The 21,576-nt window shown below is 36.5% G+C and overlaps 1 protein-coding gene across 3 annotated transcripts in view; it reads right to left on the reverse strand.

Annotated features, from left to right (window-relative positions):
* Positions 1 to 21,576, reverse strand: part of HBS1L (HBS1 like translational GTPase) — a gene marked incomplete at its 5' end in the record, with an annotated part of 59,541 nt that overhangs the window by 21,595 nt on the left and 16,370 nt on the right. For all 3 annotated transcript variants that reach the window (XM_081997116.1, XM_081997115.1, XM_081997114.1), the window contains one exon: positions 2,341 to 2,449. In XM_081997116.1, coding sequence (XP_081853242.1) covers positions 2,341 to 2,449 — 109 coding nt within the window. The remainder of the gene's footprint in view (positions 1 to 2,340; positions 2,450 to 21,576) is intronic.

Raw genomic sequence — 21,576 nt, forward strand, 5'->3', positions numbered from 1 at the left:
AAGTTTAGAAATGGATGCATACAAAGTCATTACAAGCTTGCAAGACAATGCTAGTGCTTCACCTAAGCACAATATATTTAGCACAGACTTTAGGCAGAGACTGTGGAAAGGAGCTAGTCAAGCTCCAACTGTTAGGAAAAGAATCAGGAAAGCAAATGCCACTGTCTTACAGCAGAGAAGGAAAAATATGATGCAAATAGGGTCAAGGCATCCACCCCCATTATTCATGTCAAGGTCCTAGTGCCTTGGCAGTGCTTCTACAGTGGCCTGTAGGACAAAAGAAGAAAGGAAGCCATCATGGACTCCTTGAAGCAGAGGTCTTTAGACATGCAGGTAACTATACAATTCAAATTGTGACTTCTTCCAAATTTCTCCAAATCTCATGCTCTTTTACATATCACTCCACTTACCCATTCCTCCCACTTAAAGCTAAATGCCTAATCTGCTGTAGAAATTGGATGCAAAAGAGGCTTGTTCTTAATTAGTATTTCAGCAGTACCAATAAATAAGTGAGGTGAATTAAAAAAACATGTTCCCAATATTGAGGATTTATCCAAATGGATTACCAGCAGGTCCTGAAGGCTTAATTTTTTTCCATCACAAAAAAAAAATAGTATGTCACTAAACTGGAAGCAAGCATGATACAAACTATTTTAGGGTCCCTGAAGAGAAGCAGAGTACCTGAGAACCATGTTAGAGCCAACCATCTTTCCTCAGAGACTGAGTCATCGCTAGCCTATCCAGGAATTACTCCAGTCTACAGATGAGGAAGCGTTCTTCGCATCTCCTCCTTCCCTATGGAGCAGGCACACATACACAAGATGTGGTAATTGCTAAATTGGTAAATAAGTATCAGAGATAGAAAAATTCTCTATATGCTCTGTTTTATAAACAAACATTCCAAGTAGTCATTATTACAGCTAAAAAATTCAATCACTACTATCCAAGACTAGCTGGCAGATCTTTTTCACTCACTTAAGATTCCTTTGTTTTTGTCAATGTCTATCCAAATTAATTTAATCCACCAAAGTTCCCATGAAAAACTCCAACTTATAAGAAGTGTAGTAGAAACACCAGAGATGAAGGTGCCATGATGTTGATAGGAATTTCATGATCAAGTCCAGTTGTCACAGCCACAGACACGGATCAGCAAAGGCAAAGGGGAGGAAATAAATTATGTTCCCTTTTATATATTGCAAAACTCAAACTGCACAGAAAGAGTATTTTGAAAGGCCCAGATGTTTTTCATTTGGAGCGTACTGCATCTAAGTAGCTCAATGAAAGTGATGTCTCTCAGCAATGGCATTTAGCAGTATAAATGGAATAAGGACATCAGCTTTACACCTTGTATTAAATGTGCTTAAGAGACTAAGTAGATGCAACTGCTTACTTTCCACTCATTTATCAAACATGCACAAAACACTGTAAAATAAAGACGATGCTGCCTTCTTACTTGCAAAAATGCTTTCCAGGTCAGAACTACAACTGGGATGAGGTGGGGGTGTTGGCACTGCTTACGCTTGTAAATTTTTTTCCTGAGGATGAACTATGGAACTTCTTGCCACAGACTAGGTGGTTATTATAAGATTAGGTTCAAAACCAGAATAAGCACATCCAAATAAGAAAAATCCAAACAGCATAATCTCCTCTCCCCCAAAAAATGGTGGAGAGACATAGAACGCTACATGTAATGACATTTCTCATTCACTAGTGGCTACTGCTGTAGGTAGACTCTGATCCAGATGTCTGTTTTCATGCTCTCCCAAGACATCCCCCCAACAGTTCCAAGTCAGAATAAAATTAGAACTACTGCTCAATCACTCTAATTTAGCTAAAGCATAAGGAGGACCCATTTCTTCTCTACAACAGTTGTACCCTGAACACCTGTTAAAGTTAATAAAAGCTGCAGAGGAAGGCAAAGTTTAGCCATGAGTGATTGTTTTCCTCATAAATTATTCTTAAAGGTATTACTTCCTTTGAAGAACAAGCAATTACAGTTAAGATTTATTGATTTCATAATTCCACTTAGAGAACTAAATTTAAAATAAACGAACCCCAAGAAAGTTCAGTATTCTATGAAACGGATGTTTAAATAATCTGACTACCTGATATCTCTCTGCACTATTCATAGCGAAAGGATTTGTTAAACTCAAAACGTGAGGTACCATCTTCTGAAAGTAATTCTGAGTCAAACAAGAAGCTGAGATGGTTAGTTCTGGAGAGTGACACTAAAACTGCTGTAAAAAATAGAAAAAAAAAAAAGGAAGAAAACTTGCTACAGGTGCATCAGTCTGAAAGAAGAGCTGCTGATGTACCTTGATGTACAAGGGCTTGGCTTACCATGGAACTTCAAATCCCATAGATTGTTTCTTTCCAGACACTGTCATTTTGGTAACTTTTGGCACAATTTCAGATTCCATTCTGGCTGACTGGGAATCTCTTGTTTTTCCTAGTGATAGACAAAAAGTAAGTTTGAACTTAAGGTTACAACTAACAGGTGTTAAAGTTTAACAAGTTACATTACTTCAACCCAAAGATACTAGTCTGTGATAATGAATTCTCACACTTCAGTGTCTTACTTGCATATATTACACACTTATTCAAAATAATTCATGAAGAGTTATATTTATTGTGAAAATCTGTCTCTCCAAGCGTTCACATGACACCTACACCATTCAAGAGCTTTATTCACAGCAGTTCTGCAGGATGCCAGAAGCATTTCATGCAATACTAGGATGAAGAAATGCTTTGCAACTGTTTACTAGTTGATCAGATTAATTCTTAAAGAGTTTGTCTTTTGCCTTAACATTGTGGTGACTCAAGGCTACTGTAAGGTAAAAGTACGTCTACCTCAGGTACTGCTAGCAGCTGCACAAGCTACATATGTGTGGGCTACCAGGCCTTCCGTGAAACCTGGAAACAAAGTTGTCTGTTTTACAGAATTACACTGAAGAAGCCAAGCAATACCCAAAAGCTAGTTAATTGAAAGGTTATTTAGAAATAATTACCAAAGTTGAGTAACTTAATTACTTTAAAGGTATGAATTTTTACCATAACTTAAATGAAAACACAATTACAGTAAGGTTCATTCTTAATTTTGTGAAACTACAGCTTCTTGTCAAGCTATTAAAAAAAAATAAATAGTTTACTCCGTGGAAAGGAAGTTTAAATAAAAGTAGTAAGTCAGCTCTTCTCTTTCCACAATTCCCTCTTTAATATGTCTGGATCCCTTCTCCCTTCAAGGAAAAAGACATCCAGCTTTACAGTGCGAGTAACAGCAGGTGTACCTTGTGTTCTGAAGGATGTTACATACACAGGAAAGTAAAACAATAACACGAATTCAGAACTAAGCTGCAAGTTTTAAACAATCTTCACATACAGATGTATCTGAAAAACTAGAAAAATGCTGCTACTCTTCCATTGATAGACCAATTCAGATAGTCAGTCAAGTGAAAATTTATTTTGAATAACAAGTTAATCTTTTAAGTATTTTAGATGACTACTGTAAGATCAACTGTTGGAGTCATTTGGTCCTGCTCGTTTAGGTTAACTATTTAATGCATTCTAAAGTATGATGGCTACACCTTTAAAACAACAGAATCATATTGCTTTGCAGGTTATATAAAAAGTATATGAAGGCTGCGATGAAGACTTCAGGTAAGGAAACAGAATACCATAGACAAGGCTATAATAGACAGCATACCAACAAAGCTGCTATGCAACCTTTTCTAAACAATTGCACTATAGATTCAGACATTCTTATTTAATTGATGACTTGGTCTTCATTTCCCTTATCTGCTGATACTAATTTTATTTATATGCAACCCTAAGATCTTTGGAAGAAGTAGTCTGGATGTATATCATTAATAGTTGCATACCAATTACACTGTAAATAAGAAAAAATAGTAAGAGGAATAAAGGCAACAGCACAAATCATGGTTTACAATAACCACAAATTATGTGACTGACAAGCAAATAGTAAAGATTCAGAATATAAAATTCTCAGATCACTGGACAAGGACTATTAGTTAAGAACAAAGATTTTGTTTTATCTTCAAACTCCTACATAGATCACATACAGCATTTTTTAATAAATAGTTAATCACTTGAGTTATAGTAAAAATTACATTACTTTTATTGCCAACTTGCTATGTTTTTTCACCACTTCAATTCTAACAATTTTCAAGCAGCCATCACTTTCAACTGCCAGTTCAATATGAATGCTATACATGTCATTTGAAAGCTGAATTACAGTTAACTCAGAAAATACCACGTTTGAAATCTCGCTGCTAGGAACTAAATTACAAAAAACACAATTAAATTGAAATTAGATTAGTTGAAAGAAACCAAGCTAACAATTCAGTCATATAACCTGAAAATAACTTGCAAACTATTAGCAATATTTGCTACATATAATCCAAAAGTCAAAGGTTTTACAAAATACATCTTCTCTAATCAATTTAGAAATTAAGCTTCACTCTGTACAAATACTGTTGGGGTGTTTGACACTGATCCAAAGTTAAATGTACGAGGAGAATACATTCATCGAATCAAGTATTTGACACAGAAAACACAGAAATTTAGAAGTAGAGATCAGGAAACACTAAATGTTGAAATAAGATACAAAAATAAAATTACAAAGAGCAAGAGAAAGTAACGTAATTGTCCATCGCCAGCACAGACAGTTTGGGTGGTTTATTTATTTATTCTTATAAAGCACTAATACTTCAGCATAGGTGACGCAAGGAAGCATACTGGGATCATATAAAGACAAACCAAACCACAGAAGGTAATTCTGGAATGGTGGCATTCAAATAGATGCAAAGACAATGCAAGAATTATTAGTAACACTACTGACAGAAGTGCCAAATATAATTTCCTGACTTCAATGTCTTTATAAGCAAGTACAATAAAATCAAGCAGTGCATTTGAAATAAGGACCAAGTCTGTCTTTTGTGCACTGCAGGCACCATTAAAGATTAATAATTATATGCTTCATTACAAAGGACACAAGGCCAGGAAAGGAGTATGCTTTACTATCTAATCTATAGGGCACCTGAGAAAACTGCAGGATAAATTCTTATCTGCTTTGGCAGGCAAAGCAAAAGCTATTCAGCACTCAACAGATCATATGCAAATCCTTAAACTGCACCTTGGAACTAAAAGGAAGTCAATGCACAATACTGACACAATCCTTAAAACACTTCTTAATCAACAAGCAGAGTATCCTATGGCAACTGAAGTGCACTACAAAACCTGGAAAAACTGTAGCAGTAATCCCAATCTGATTAGGGCAAGAGCAAATGTGAGGAAAATTAACCTCTGAAGGGAAAGGATATAAGGGATATATAAGTTTTTGCCAAGAAAGGCTTCATAAAGTTCTTCATGCCTACTGCCATTTGGACATTCTTAAACACATACCTAAGTAATTCAATGACAATATGTTTCCTAAATCAAGAGTACACATAAAATAAAGACAAAGACAGACACATCTTTCATAAGCTCCTAAAGAAGCCCCAGTACCCCCTTGCTACATTTCACTTACTCTAGCATTGCAAAAAGCAAAAATAAGAGTGGATCACATGCAAGTAAATGCACTGATTGGCCAATGGTGTCAAACTGCAGAGCAAGAGATTTTCTGAAGAGGACTCTCCATAAAAAATTCTGGCATTTCACTAACTTAACACTAGAAAAATTTTAAAAAAAATTCCCTCCATGAAAACAGAAAGTACACATTCATAATTTGCAAAACTGCAAAGGCTTGTGAGCATGATAGTTCTAACAATTCAGAATGCTTAAAAAACAAAACTTCTAGCCTATTTTAAGCAAAGTAGTTTTCAGGGAGATATTTGGTACTTAAGACTGACATCAGAGTACTTAAAGCATACTGTAGCTATGAGTCAAACACTATTACAAAACAAAACATACACTGATACACCTTGTCTCAGTATTCAACTGGGATCAACTGAACACCAAAGGGGACAGACCTGCACTGATGTTACTCCAGCACAACTACGGCAGTGTGTGACAACTTGACAATGAAAGCTCTCTTCCCTTTTTTCTTCTCTTTGTCTATACCTTTCCTATGTCTGCCAGTTGATCTTCTGACTTGAAAGCCTTTTGATTTAGTCAAGAAGTATTACTAACAAGACCTGCTGTAACTTCAAAATTATTAAAAGTACAACCCCAAAATCTGATGGCACAATAAAGTATTTGCAGACTGATAAACAGGATGTAGACACATATTTACTTGCAGAAAGCAAGTAAAACACAGGGACAGTCTTTAAAAATTAAAACAGTCTCTCTGGGTGTTCAAGCTGGAATAGCAACAGTGTATGGATATAGTCATCTTCCTTTACTGTAAGCAACTCCCTAGGTTTCGGATCTCCTTTGCAAAAATGGTTGTAAGGAGTAACCTGTAAAAGATTTAAACAAACAAATCAAAAAATTATTTTGGCTTCTGTATCATACGTAACAGGCTTGAGAAGTTCTTTTTTCAGTTTTCTTTCATTTATATACTTACATTGAAAGTAACAGGAAGATAAAAATCAGTCTTTTCTCTAATTCTGTTGAAGGTACAGAAGTTATGCTTCAGTACTTGGAAGAGCTGATTGTCAGTCTACTCTGTTCCCAGGCTCATAAAAACAACAAAACTCTGTTAAACAACCACTGTGTCAAGAAAAACATGTCAAATACCAAGTGAAGTGATATTGGCATATTTGGAAAAATGCATACTAGCACTGGGTATTTAAATCCACACTGGCTTCGTTCAGATGGCCATACCTTTTCAACAATAGAAACAAAATGCCATTGTTTTTGATTCCTATACACGGAGGCTTCTGCCAATTTGTCTTCCCCTCATCAAATTGTATAACAGCACTGAAACTTCAACCTCAACTACACCACCATACAGAGAAGCCTGCTTCTGATAAGATGAACAAGAATTTTTAACACGCCAGACTTCAGCTTGAAAAAACAAGACAGGAAGAATGTCAACGTGTTAGGCATGTCTTGAGTCTGTGCTTTTGCAGACAGCAATCCCATTTAAATAAATCCATGTCTCCACACAAAACGACTACTACCAGTGTTTCAGCACTGGCAAAGGAATGCACCTCCAAGGGAATTATGTGCTAATTAACTGTGGCCAGATTGCAGTTTCTTTTTCTTTAAAGCTTTAAGTCATTTACATGCTTTTGAAATTTTTACTTGGTTTATATTGATTCTTCTATTTTCAAGAGTAGTATGAGCACTTAAAGAAGGCGGCTGCACACTATTTCAATTTTGAATGGGGCTGGGGAGCCTAGATGCTATTGACAAGAGACAGAATTAATTTACTCCTAGTGCTGCCTAAATCAGCACTACCATGGAAAAATATACATGTAACACCATGCGTTCTGATCTACAAGATATAGTTTGCATCCCTTACTCTGCTACAGACTTTCTATATAACCACAAGCAAGGCACTTACACCTTTCTCTACTGATTATACAGCAACAGACACCAACTGCATAAAAGACAAGACAGTGCACTGTTTTTGTGCTGGTTTTGTGCACCATGTCATGCACTTGTTCCAGCTATGTTTCCTGACTCACTGATTAAAAAAAAAATACTTTTTGCATACACTACTGGTAGCGCAACATTGAGTTTATTAGTAACAACAGAAGCACAGACAAGACGCGGTTGTGTCCCAAAAGCAGATTTAATAACTGAGGCCTCTATCAAGGTAATACCTCCCTTCCTATATGCTGTGCTATGATTTAAAACTAATTTTAAGACCCTACAATTGTGAAAATATTCCAAATATGGACTACACATTAGATAACCAGATGCAGAGATGCCAGCCTGATTACATACAATGTCATGCTCTGAAGCATGTATCCTGTTTGCCCACATGTATGTGGGTTTATATCAACATCTAATACATCCATCCATCATTGTAATCAGCTATTTCAAAATGTTGACTGTAACATATCCCAGCTGACAAATTTGAAACTGTTTATATCCTTCTATTTATGCCATAGACCTCACAAGCTTCTAGCCTTTAATTAAAACCTTTAATTTGCCTTAAAAATGGTATAATTGTATTTTTTTCCCTTCACATTTCATAGCACATAGGAAAAACAATAACATAAGTAAATATAAAAATTTGTCAAATTAAAGAGATATAATACTAATTTTTTTTAATAATTCAGCTGAATTATTTGACACTCAAATTCTACAAAATGCTGTAGGACATGCAGCAACTTGCAGCACAGGTTAGTTAAGTTTGCCACAGAGCACAGTGGATCTTCAGTGGCAGTGGTAGCGGTAGCGAGTAGTAGTATTATCAACACATCACAGTGCTGGGAAGTCCAGGACTCTCAACCATGTCCTACCAGTACATAACACAATTACTGAACTTAGAACACCCCAGATTTCCTAAATTTACATAGTTCGCTAACCTTTAAAACATTCTGCCTGCATGCAATTTGCCATGCACTCATCCCTATAACCCATCATTTAAATTTCTTTGGATGTAACAGATCACTGACAAAGTCCGTTATACGTGTGAGAAATAAGTTCAACATACAGAAATCCGTTCTTATGCAAATATATAAAGCAATATAGGATAATTGTGAAAGGAAAAATTAAATTATTCAGAAAACTCTCTCCTACTAGAAACATCAGCAGCCCTCCAAGGAGCACATCTGAGAGCAAAGAAACACCACCTAGCTCTAATAAAAATTCCACACGTGAAGAAATTCAAAATTAGATGTTATTTTAGTATTTTAATTATACCAGTTCAAAATACTCATTTTTAGGAAAATGTGTGACATTATACTACTATGAACTGCAATATACAAATGAATGTTACCGAACATCCACAGCACTTATGAAGTAATGTAACAGTCCAAAATAATAGAAAAGGCAACTTGCTAAGTCACGTCCCAGAGCTGAGACACAGCAATTCTAAAGATACTACTGAAAACAATTCTCCAAACAAGAACACTGAACTTTTTCTTTTTAAAAGAAAGGTTATTTCCTAATAGAAACCAGAGTCAGGGGTTTTCCAGGTAACTTTGTCTTGTTGTTATAACTATTACCTTCTCTGCAAAGTTTCAGATGGTGAATATGACTTTTTTTTCATGAAACTGGGAATAGGCATTTTCACTGAAAAATTCTGAAAAAAAAAAAAATCTACTTGCACTTGACTACAAGCATTTTTTGTTTTGTTTTTAAGGCTTGATACAGTAGGAGGGAGGAGGGATACAGCAGGCTCTCGTGTGATATTCCTGAGTATCTCCAACACAGGCCAGTTCTTTGTCCACACAAACAGTACAACAACTTGCTACCCCAGGACTGAAGTTCCAGAAACAGTTTGGTTCACTACATGCAGCTGCAACAACTGGATGTGCAGCAGGCACAGTCAGAAGGGCTGGCAGCCTCGCCTCTTCCAGTTAGCTGGCACCTCTCATTGCTCAGGCTTTACGAGCTTTAAATACTTGCAACTTTCAACAATTTGAACTCTTTAGTCCAAAAATGGATTTGTTCAAGTGAGGTACCTGCCTGGGGCTGACTTTTCTTTTTTCCTTCCAGACAGGGAGAACAGGGAAATGGGAAGGGAAGAGATCACACAGAATGGTTTATTTTCAAAAATGGTACCTGAAAAACATATTATTTGCATAAATAAAATCCCTCAAGTGATCTTTTCACCTTCTGAAAATCCACTCAATTTGGCCTCAGAAAACAGTCTGCACATGCTCTTACGGCTTAAGTTTTAACAAATAAATCCCCAAAATACTTCATGAACGTTCAGTATGTAGTTATACTACTATATATAAAATAGCTGTGGCTATTTTTGACCAGGCTGGACTCGGTTGCATCACCTGAAAGCAAATCCTACCTCTCCTGTGCTCTCTGTAGTTTCCTACCACATCAGTAAACTGGAGGGGTGAATCTGGATAATCATAAAAAGTAAGAAAACTGGGGGGCAAGAACAAAAACCAACAGTGTAGTGAGTAATGGCAAGCAGCAAGACAAACAAATTATCAAGGACAGACAAGGACCATAAGAATGAAAATCAATTAATCAGAGAAATTGAAATGACAGCTACATTGCCCACAAAAAAATTGACAATATTAATTAACAACCTAACTTGGGGGAAAATCGTTTGTAAGGAGGGCGAGAAAGTAAGAGGCCACATATGCGGTGGCAAGTTACATAGAGAGCTAAACATGAACAAAGGAAGCAGAAGAGGATCAGAACTGAAAATGAACTCAAACTATGGGTAGAGAAAAGTGAATGTGAAAAACAATTATGGCCAATGACTGGAAAATAGGTAGTAAACTGGGAATGGTTTAGATAAGGGGTTTGGAATGATGAAGTGGAAAAAATGGAACTGCAATGAAAAACTTGGAAAGACATGAGGAAATGTTGTGTTTAGGGCACAAACAGAAATTAAACGAAAAAAATTGAACATGAATAAATAAATTAGAGGATGAGAAGGACAGACACTGACATTAGATCAGGTTGAAGTGGATGGGGTGGAATATGCTATAACAAGGCAACAACACATTTTCTCCCCTGCCTGGAACTTAGTCAAAATTTCTGGAGTCTCACCATTTCTCTTGCCATCAACACTTCCTCCCCAACTGAAGCCAAATGACACAGAATACAGCAGTCAGGTCCTGCTGCATTCTCTTGCTGCTCTTACCTGCAACAAACACCTTCCCATGGAACCTTTCTGGCCATCAGGACTTACTCAAATTACATGTGTTCAATACTCAAACAGCACAATATTAATGTTACCTATAAAACCTATTTTTTCCTCTGTGACTCTTTTCTTTATTGCAATCATTCCTATTGAATGGTGTTCATCTAATTTAGAGTATCTGATGCCCCACAAAAAGCTAATGTCTCAGAGAACGGTATAATATATATTTTTACATAAAACATTTTACTGACCTCTATTACAGCTGTAAGCATTCAGTGGTTTAGCAGATGAAACTTCTATGTCTCAACATTTCGATGCTCAATACAACATTCCAATCGGCATCTATCTCTAAGAAGTTATGTTTAAGCAACACATGTCAACAAAGGAATGCATAGTTCAGCTCTATATGAAGACCATTGGTATGGTCTTTCCAGAAACATAGATAATTGGTCTGGTTTACATTCAGTTAATACATTAGAGGAAAGAAAGGCACTGTCACTGGAGTAAAACTCTCAAGATTTCCAGTTTCACTAAGCCAACCCCTCCCATGTAAAAGAACGGAGATCTGCTGTACAGAAAGGTGGACTGGGAGGGTGTCTGTTTTCTTCTAGAGGTTACACAAATGTCATCTGCCTCCTTTTGATGCTTCTGATACGTAAATATGTAAAGGTCCAATAGGAATTCACAACAATCAAAACAGTGACTTTCTTATCCGTCAAGTTTTTGACAAGAATGTCCCTGCGGTATTTCTCATGCCTACTGCTTAGAGTTAAATGGACTAAAATCCAGTCCTTCACATAATCGTAACTGAGTACAACTCATCCTGTAACTACTGAAACCTTATTTGTGGGAGGTGTATTGCTTTGCACTCTAGCAATGCCAATGATGCCCCTTCTCAATCCATAACTGAAGCTACAATCTGCTGTAAAAATAATTTATTAAGACATTTGCAGTTGTTCTGTAACAGCACCTTTACTCTCCCACACATACAGAACCGTAAGTCGTTGGTGGTGTTTCCTAATTCAACGAATTTTTCCTAAATGACTGTGAATTGTCTTTCACTGAGATTTAGAAAAAGCTCGGTCCGATATTTCTGAAGTGCAACTTTCTACCATAAATGGTCATGTAAAGAGCAGAGTCAGCACTATGGGCAGGGTAACCCTAAAAAGATATCCCCGTTAGCTAGTCACATAGTTGAACAGAATACACAGAGTCCATGCAAATTACCAGAATTTCTGTTAAAACCGTGGCCCAAAATGAGTATGTAAAACTGAAAGTACAATATGTACCTTCTACTGCAATTATATTGAATTTCCAAAAATAACAGACAGCAATTTCAGGTTTAATTCTTAACTAATATTGTAATGCCAGAGGATGGTGCTATTTGCCTGTACAACATCCAGGTAATTCAGAAGCATCATGCCTTTTACATGTCGACATTATGTACACAAGTACATTATTCGTGTTGACTGTAATACAGGAGTGCAAGGCATTTTACAAAAGAAAGCTTTCCTGATCCACAAGTTCCATTTATGCACCAAAATTAATTCAGTATGAAACGGAAGTTTAAATATAAGAACAGTGAACAAGAAAAACATACCAGCAAACTGTTAGTACATAGAAAGGAAAATCATCTTACACCTGTTCAACTCTTCTACAACCATTCAGCAAACTTTCTCCAGAAATTTACTGAGGTGGCCTTTCAAAGTTGCAGAAGAAAAAACATATTTACTAGTCCCGCACAATTAAGTATGTTGAAGCTGCAAGTATTTTCAGCATTTATAAGTTCCAGAAAATTGTATTTTGCAAACTTAGTGTAGTGAGAACTTCAAGGTAAGATTAGCTAAAACCTTAGTGAATTTAATTTAGATTCTCTGAATTCTCAACTCTCCCACTCTGCTGGTGACATTACAACCACACTAGACCCTGATTGTGCTAAAGAGTTGACATATCTGTGGGAGAATTAATCAGTTTTTTTTTCTTAAAAGTCAGTCAACTTTGCAAGTTTTTACATGTCCACGCATTTACTTTATTTCTCTAGAAAGGGAGCCGTGTATAAGAAAAACGCTTTTACTTCATGACCCTCCATGATTTCAAGGATGGCAGTGCAGATGGCAATGTCACAGCATAGGGCACATTTCAGAGAGGAAGATTTGTGGCTTCAGAGGACCAGAAGAATAACCTAATCACATATCAAGAATTTATCAGCTCTTGAAAAAAGCAGTTTACAGACTTATATAAGACATGATTTCAAAGAATCAAAAATGTTCAACAGATTGAGTATGGTTTAAAAGAAAAAAAAAATCAAGGTCCAGCAGTAATTGAAAACACTATGTATACACACCCACACACTCCTTACTGTAAGTTGAAACACAAATGCATTTAATAACAAAAAAATAGGAATTGTTCATGAGTACAAGGGAGACAGACTCACTGACTGACACTGACTTTTGCATCTCTGCTTGTAAGGTTATGGTAATTAAATAGCAAATTCTCAGAGATTTCCCTTTTTAGTTGGTTTTTTTTTTTTTTTCCTTAAAAAGACAAAAGATACACACTTTACTTACATACTTTACAAAAAGCAGCCAAAGGCTCCAATTTTGAAAGCTTTACCTATAATGAAGATGAAAGGAAATTACAGTATGCATTAGAATTTCATTAAAGGTAAAGACGGTAGGAATGGTGGTAGGGAATTGCCAACAGAAATGAGACTGAGAAGATGGAAGCACATTATGTGGAACAGTTCATATTTCAAGGGTTTTACTTTGCATTGTGACAAAACTGACTTCTTGATGATTCTCACCATGCCCACCACCTCCTACTCAATAGAGATGGAGATATCCTCCCAAGCTAGTAGTTAGGGCACCTCTCTGAGATCTGGTAAAACTAGGTACAAAGTCCTCACTATAACCAACAGAAACTGTTGGTGGTGGATACATGTATCATCCACAGCACAGTAAATGTTCAGACTCTTGCCCGGGGTGGGAGGAGGCACAGTGAAGAATGGATTTGGATTTTGTTTTGGGTGTGTTTTTTTCTGTGTTTGTTTTTCCACTTTGGCAAGCTACAATCTTCCTATTAAAACTTATTTCACTATAGACTACCAATCTGCTTTGGGCATGAGTCTCAGTTGAAAAACAACCATCTTTGTGGGGGATGTTCAGTATTTGTTCTTATACAGAACTCAAAGCAGACCTCTCGCATTTTTGGTACAAATATTTAAATGCTAGTTAAATTCTACAATCCATAACCATAGCGGAGACTTGAGCTCAACAAGAACTGCTTCAGGACATTCTGCTGCTTCCCTTAAAACAGAAAATTGCTGCTGAAGAAAAAGATACTAAGGTACAAAGACAAATAAAGTTACAGAACTTTTTCTGCAGGAACCATAAATATTCTTATAAAACCCAACGTACCAAAGACTACAGCAACTCTCTATATTGAACATTACAATTAGATACAAGAACCAAACAAAAAGTTGTTGCCAACAAAAAAACCTGTAATACAGTGAAAAATGTTGAGCTACTATAAATCCCCAAATAAAAATTAATAGATATTATTTTGACCGAAGAAATTAGACACTGTCATTTTCCGAATTGTCACAGAACAATGTTTAGTGCTTATGTTTCTTGACCATAAGCAATTTTAATAAGTTGACAAAACTGGCAAGGAAAAAGCTGACAGTATTCACTAGAATGGAAATAACGATGCTGGAAGGCAGGCTCCAATGAAGATGAAACCAATAAAACACAAGACTGACATTCTACAAGCTTGCCTGCTTTGCAGAACTGACTGTGTTCTATGCAAGTGAATAAGCAACGCCTTTTAATCTGGATGAAAAAAAGCTTCCAAAGGAATAAGAATAAGCAGCGAAATAGGAACTAGCATGTTACACATAATAGGTGCTCTCACCTTTTAAAGCAGTGTAGCACAACAGTGTCTGACCATGTGCCCTCAAGACAATGGGAAGTTTTTTTTCAGACCAAGTGTTTGTAGCTGTGCACATGGATGCTTTCATTTAAGTAGCTGACCACTGTAAATAAAATTTTTAAAGAAAAAAACCAAGATGTCTGCTCACATGAACTAATAATACAGCTGATGGAATGATGCAAAAGGTACCTCTGATAGCTGACAAGCCCAAAATGCAGAAAAACTTCCAGACCTAGCAGCTGATAAGCCCATTATAACAAAAGAGCTTTATTAAAAGATAAGAGGATAGAGTAGGTGATATGATATTTTATAGCCGTTTACAAAACAGCATAGCTCAAAGATACTGTAACTTGAAAATCTTACCTCTTTGCCATTCCAACCAGTCTCTTAGCATCCAAAACTTAAGAAACTACTGGAAATGTATAACCTTGTAAAAAGTTAAATGATACATTAACTGAGTTTATTTTAACAAGCTGTGATTCTTAAACGGTTTAATACATAAATTTAAAAGCCACCTGAACAATTACTTTGAAGAGAAAAATGTTAACCTTGTTCAGATTTTTACCATTTTTAATGTCTCAGAAAGAATAAATGTTAAGAAAGGACAAGTTGGAAACAAAAGGCATTAAAAATGCATTGTTCTCCTTTGCACATGTAAATTAGGTAAAGTTAAACATTTCACACAATCTGTTCAAAGGAAAGTTGCTGAGTGAACATACACCTTTTATAGTACTCGTTTTACTAGGACCAAATGTAAAATAATGATGTAAAACACATGCACTTATCAAAACCAAGCAAAATAATTAACAAAGTGCTGCTTTTCCTTTGCTTTTTTCCTCCAAATTAGAGACTACTATTGATCAAGTACCTGCTCTTCCTCTCCTTAACTGTTCCAAGATCTCAGATTAAGGGGTGGTGTTTTATGCCATTAGTTCAGCTTTCCATTAATACAATGTATTTATACATTACAATACTTAATACAAAGTATTAAGTAGCTTTTAAAAAAAAATTAACTGCAGGATCACAATTCTTCAGTATAAATTTCAGAAATGCAGCTTACAAGTTATAGCACTTTTTGTTACACCTGATTCAGCTTAAGATAATTAAAAAGAACTGAGATTTTTAATTTCTATGTAGATGGGACAGTTCAAGTATTCTGTAGATATTCAATATCAATTTTAAAAAGATAACACCAGGAGAAAAAACAAACTTAGGATTTCCTCCTTCTAACTGAATTTTGGTTTCAGTGTGTTTTTACATCATGAAACCAAAGGCTGTATGTGCATCAAACAAGACGTTTCTACCACATGCTCACAACCTACCAATTCAACACTAAAAATTACGTTTTACAATGTGCTTTTACTTAGCAGTGTGGCCTCCTTTTTTTTTTTATTAGATATCACTTAAAATCAGGACATCTTCCCATCATCATCCAGAGTCTTACTCTTCTTAATGCTATTTTCCACTCATGGTGGAATATGAGAAGAGAAAAAAAGGGAAATGGGGCTTACAGTCTGGTCATGTACATTTCTGGTACTATGTTCATAACAATGGGGTATATGAAAATGGGGTTTTCCACATGTGACTGCTCTCTACTGGAAGAGACCTTGACTGGCTAGAAGTATTACAGAGAACCAGCACTTTATTCTACCTTAATACCAGGATCCAAAGCTCAGCCTTCCGATATAGCTAGCTACATCACCACTAGCAGCTCTTGCTCATAGACCTTCCAGATATTCCTGTACTGTAAAGGACTTTTTTTCTGTATGCACCTCCTAAACTGGAGCAACTCCTCCTTGGGGGGGAAAGAAAAAGAGTACAATCTCAGTTTTGTCCTCAGTGCTACACAGATGAAAACCTACTCAATAGCAGCTAACAAAAGACAAATAATAACTACATCCATAGGAGAGGATCACCACATTCTGAAAGCACAGCTTGAGATGCAAGCCATTAGATAAAGCAGTTTGAAACTACTAAGGCATAATTCACTGCCACATAATTTTCTTCTAGTTCGCTTCTGTCAAATTTTCTATTTGTCTTCTCTATAATATCAACAGGCTTCGACACCTACTTTTGCTGCTTCCTTTAATTCTAATTGAAGGCACCCTGCTCATTTCCTAAATAAACAGAATTAGTTTGCCACACGGCTATCTCGCTCTGTTGATATATAGAGTATATTTGAGGAAGGGCAAAAATGCAAAGAAAGCAACAGCTATTTAAAAATACAAAGAATACAGAGAAAGAAAAGCTTTCAGCATTCTTTGTTATTTACATGTGTTAGTGGCAACACATTTACAAAGAATCTTTGAAACCTAGGTGTGAAACTGCTAAAGATCTCTGAATCTAACTTGCAAAACAAACTGAAGCTGCATCAATGCAGTAGGCTGATCAAGCATACTGAATTTATCTGCAGTCCAGAACTTCCGCAGTATTAAAAACGTATTAGTAGGGGGGGAAAAAAAAAAAAGGCAAACAAGTTCACACTTCTATTATTACAAATTTCAAGACAAATCTTAAGCTATCTTAAAAGCCATGAAGGTAATTTTCCTGGACCGCTGCTGTACACCACACTGTTTGTACACTTCGCTACGAAAGATTATACACCAGAAAGACAAAATTCCGTAAGAAACAGATTATGGATGCTACCAGTAACAATGCACATTGTTGTGGATTTAGTGAATCTAACATTAATTAGATGATTAAGCTGACAGTAGGGCTTTCAGTAGCTAGCTGATACAAAATCCTAGTATTAAGCTCTAATTGTATTTATCAGGGAAAACGCTGCAAGGAGAAGTGTAGATACTGGCCAAGCTGAAGTAAACAAGGTACAAGTACACTACTTGACATACATTTGAGAAGCATAAAATACATTTAAAAAAAAATAAATCTGTTCTGCATTAAAATTTAGGAAAAGTTGATAAAAACTGATCCACCCTTTTGCATAAGAAATGTGTTCACTTACATAGTTAAGTTTTCCCTTTTTAACTGCAGCATGTTTTACATTATCTGCACTTTACATTAACTACACTTGCATTATTTATGTACATTATTACTCTGAAAATTTCTTTGTTCCACATTTTCCTACAAACTCCTCTGGCACCAGCCAAACACATCTAAATTCCAGAGTTATCAAAGATGAACTTGTTTAATGAAGTCTAGAAAAAACGGAGACTGAACATCACCATACTCTGAAGAAGGGAGATATATATTCTGAAAACAACCACCTATATATAGATGTGATGTGAAACATGGCACTGGAGGCTCTATTCTTCATTGCCAAAAATCAGAGACACAAACCGATTTATAAAAAGCTGCATATCTGAGTTTAGAAGAAAACCTGCATGAAGTAAAATATAACCTGTAGATTTAAATAAGCTTTACAAAATTTATCAGATACAGATGAATGCCATGAAAAGTTCATTTGCCAGTCTGAAGCAATGCATTTCACCCTATTGTGACTTTAGAAGAGAAACTTGCATGGACTCAAGTTCATTGCTTAATGTTTTCCTCTTCCTTGATGCAGTTGAAAGAGTAGTTAGACACTTCACATTTACAGTAGTATCTGCAAGCAAACAGATAGCATCCGCAACCTTACAATAGTTTGTTTGTAATATGTAATCAGAACAACAGCATTAAAAGCATATAATTCAAATCACATTTCTGCCTTGAAAAATGTTTACTTAAAATCTTTAAGTGGCACTTTTCCTCCTTTTTTCAGCTAAAGCATTCAGTAGCACTTGGTGTATACATTTTCACCATCTTGCCTAGTTGACAAGCAGAGTTAGTCATTTTCCTGTTCATGTGGGTCAGCAATAGGGAAGAGGAAAACATTAAAAATAGGAAAATGTGATTCTAAAACCACAAAAAGTGGTAACAAGGACCCAAACAAGGAGTACCCAAAACAACTTCAACTCGTATTTTGGAACTAATTAGATATATAATTTCCATTTAGGCTGAGCTTTTATATGCAGTAAAAATATGGAAGAACAGAAGCAACAACGGCGAATCAAAGCTCTTCCATGTCTCTGCCAATGGGGCATCACAGCTCCTGCAGACACGGGCATTTTCCATATTAAAGTTACCTAGTTTTTCAAGCTTTTAGCATTTTAAGCATGAATTTCTACCAGGGATTCTGCCAGTAAACTCACAAGTTTTAAGTTTAATGGCCATTTCAAGTGTCAAGTATAATAGAAGGGAGGAACCTGATACTTTAAGTATTTGCAACTGTCCACTTTGAAGACTGAAATGCTACTTTTATGAAAGAAAACAGAACCTGAGATGATGAAAAACAGGTAACATTTTGTCACCCAGGAACAAACCAGTTCAGGTGTAAATAGAGGCACACAGGTAGTGGGTGGGTGGCATTCTGTTCATATGTATGTGGCATAATATACTAGATTATGCAACTAGTATTTTTTTATAACAATACTGAATCACACAGAATAAAAAAAAAAGTATGATAATGCAGAAACACATCCAGAAGACAGTACAGAGATAAGGTAGGTATTGATAACACAAATTTTACAGGGAAGGAACAATAGTATTTGTAGTGAAAGACACAGAGCATAAACAGACATTGTAAAGTAATTTTGTGTTTTAAGCTTGCATTTTTACACCTTCCTGGCTTTTACCTTTTAACTTAATTTCTGAATTTTTACATGTGTTTCTATTAGCATTCAAGTTCCTTTTCATCAGTAACTGATACATTTTAAGTGGTTTCTTTTGGTCCCACAGTTTTGGATTTGATATGCCTAAACTTCTAATGTTTAGTTTCTAGAGCTGAAATGCATTGGTTTACAGCAGTGAAATACTACTGTCTCAGCCTTGTCAAGAGCTTTGCTTTGACTACTCGTGCAAACTTCAGGTAGGACTTACAATGTTTAAGCTTAAACACAACAGTACTACAGCAGCAATCATCCTTAAAACTTTACAAATGTGACTCCAACCACACCTTCCTGACACTCCAGTAATAACATCTGAGAACCTAGTAAATTCTTCACTTTATGTTCTAAAGACACAGAGAAAACCAACTGATGGCTGATCTTTACCATGACCTGAAAGGACTGAGACACTGTAAGAACAAGTGGAGCTACCGTGTCCCCAGGATCTCTGGTTCTTTTGGAATCAGCACCATCATTTTTAGTTTTATCTAAGTTCTCTTAGCTTCCAAGCAAAACACCCAACTTTCATACATGGAATAGTCAACTATGAAAATTATTGACTTTGTATTGGTTTACACTTTGTCTGAAAAAAAGTAAACCAAACTAGTATTAAAGGACTATAAAAGAAAACTCAGAAGTCTCGAGTGTCACTTTTTCCAGTGTAGGTGGTACAGAATGTCTGAGGAGAATCTCAAAAAGGTATCTCAAAGGATTTTAAAAAGCTTTTCATTGCTGGTGACACATTTTTCCCTGAAATAAGCCACTTCCTTTCTAAAACCCACACAGTACCTCAGTGTCAAGATTCAGTAACTTCTCAAAGTCTGTGTATATATTTTTCTTACACAAAACACGGAAGTCTTAAATTCTCATTACTTTCCATGATTTAAGATATAACTATATCATCACTCATGTCAGATTTCAAACATTTCCATTCAGTGAAGAACACATTGTCACAAACTGAATACATGCCATATCTGAGTATCATTAAGTACAATGGGCTCTCATCACTATAGCAGGCATTTGAGAACTGTCATGTTCCTGAAAAGTTAGCATAGTCAATTGAAGTTGGGGACAAAAATTTCTTCTGAGCTACTCGGGTATAAATAATGGATTTTCTAATCACAGAATCACTAGGTTGGAAAGGACCTTCAGATCATCAAGTCCAACCATTAATCCAGAACCACCATGTTCCCTAAACCATGTCTTGAAGCACCACATCCACACGTTTTTTTAACACTTCCAGAGATGGCGACTCCACCACCTCCCTGGGCAGCCTGTTCCAATGCCTGACCACCCTCTCAGTGAAGAAATTTTTCCTAATATCCAATCTAAACCTCCCCTGGCGCAACTTGAGGCCATTTCCTCTCGTCCTATCGCTGGTTACTTGGGAGAAGAGACCAACACCCACCTCACCACAACCCCCTCTCAGGTAGTTGTAGAAAGCGATGAGGTCTCCCCTCAGCCTCCTCTTCTCCAGACCAAACAACCCCAGTTCCCTCAGCCGCTTCTCAAAAGACTTGTGCTCCAGACCCCTCACCAGCTTCGTTGCCCTTCTCTGGACACGCTCCAGCACCTCAACGTCCTTCTCGTAGTGAGGGGCCCAAAACTGAACACAGGATTCAAGGTGCGGCCTCACCAGTGCTGAGTACAAGGGCGCAATCACTTCCCTACTCCTGCTGGCCACGCTATTTCTGATACAGGCCAGGACGCTGTTGGCTTTCTTGGCCACCTGGGCACACTGCCAGCTCATATTCAGCTGGTTGTCAACCAGCATCCCCACGTCCCTTTCCGCCGGGCAGCTCTCCAGCCACTCCTCCCCAAGCCTGTAGCGTTGCATGGGGTTGTACAAAATGAAAGCATTAGAGCCTTGTATGATAGATGAAAGTAAAACCTAAGGGACTTAATCAAACAAAAATATGTTGTACATCACCATTAAACTTCAGAGTATTTGCTCCTCCAGGATTTCTTTGGAATTCTCCCTATAAATAAAATCCAAAGTATCAGTTTGTTTTTTCATTTAAGACTCCAGCTTCACTTATCTATTAACCACAAAGCAGGAGTGATAGAAGTTAACTGTTAAAGCACAATAATATGCATTCTGACACGGTGCACTAGGAAGCAACTGCTATCACAAGTGTCCATCTGTAGCACAAAACGACAGAAGACAAGTAAGTGTTCGTCCATGGACTGAGAAACACCCATCATTCTGAACAAAAAACAAACCTTGCTGCATTCAACTGAGTGAAAAGAAAAAGCTAGTTATGTTAAATCACACTGTGGTAATGTTTGTGG

This window comes from Phaethon aethereus (assembly GCF_964289735.1).
Source record: "Phaethon aethereus genome assembly, chromosome: 3".
NCBI lineage: Eukaryota > Metazoa > Chordata > Aves > Phaethontiformes > Phaethontidae > Phaethon > Phaethon aethereus.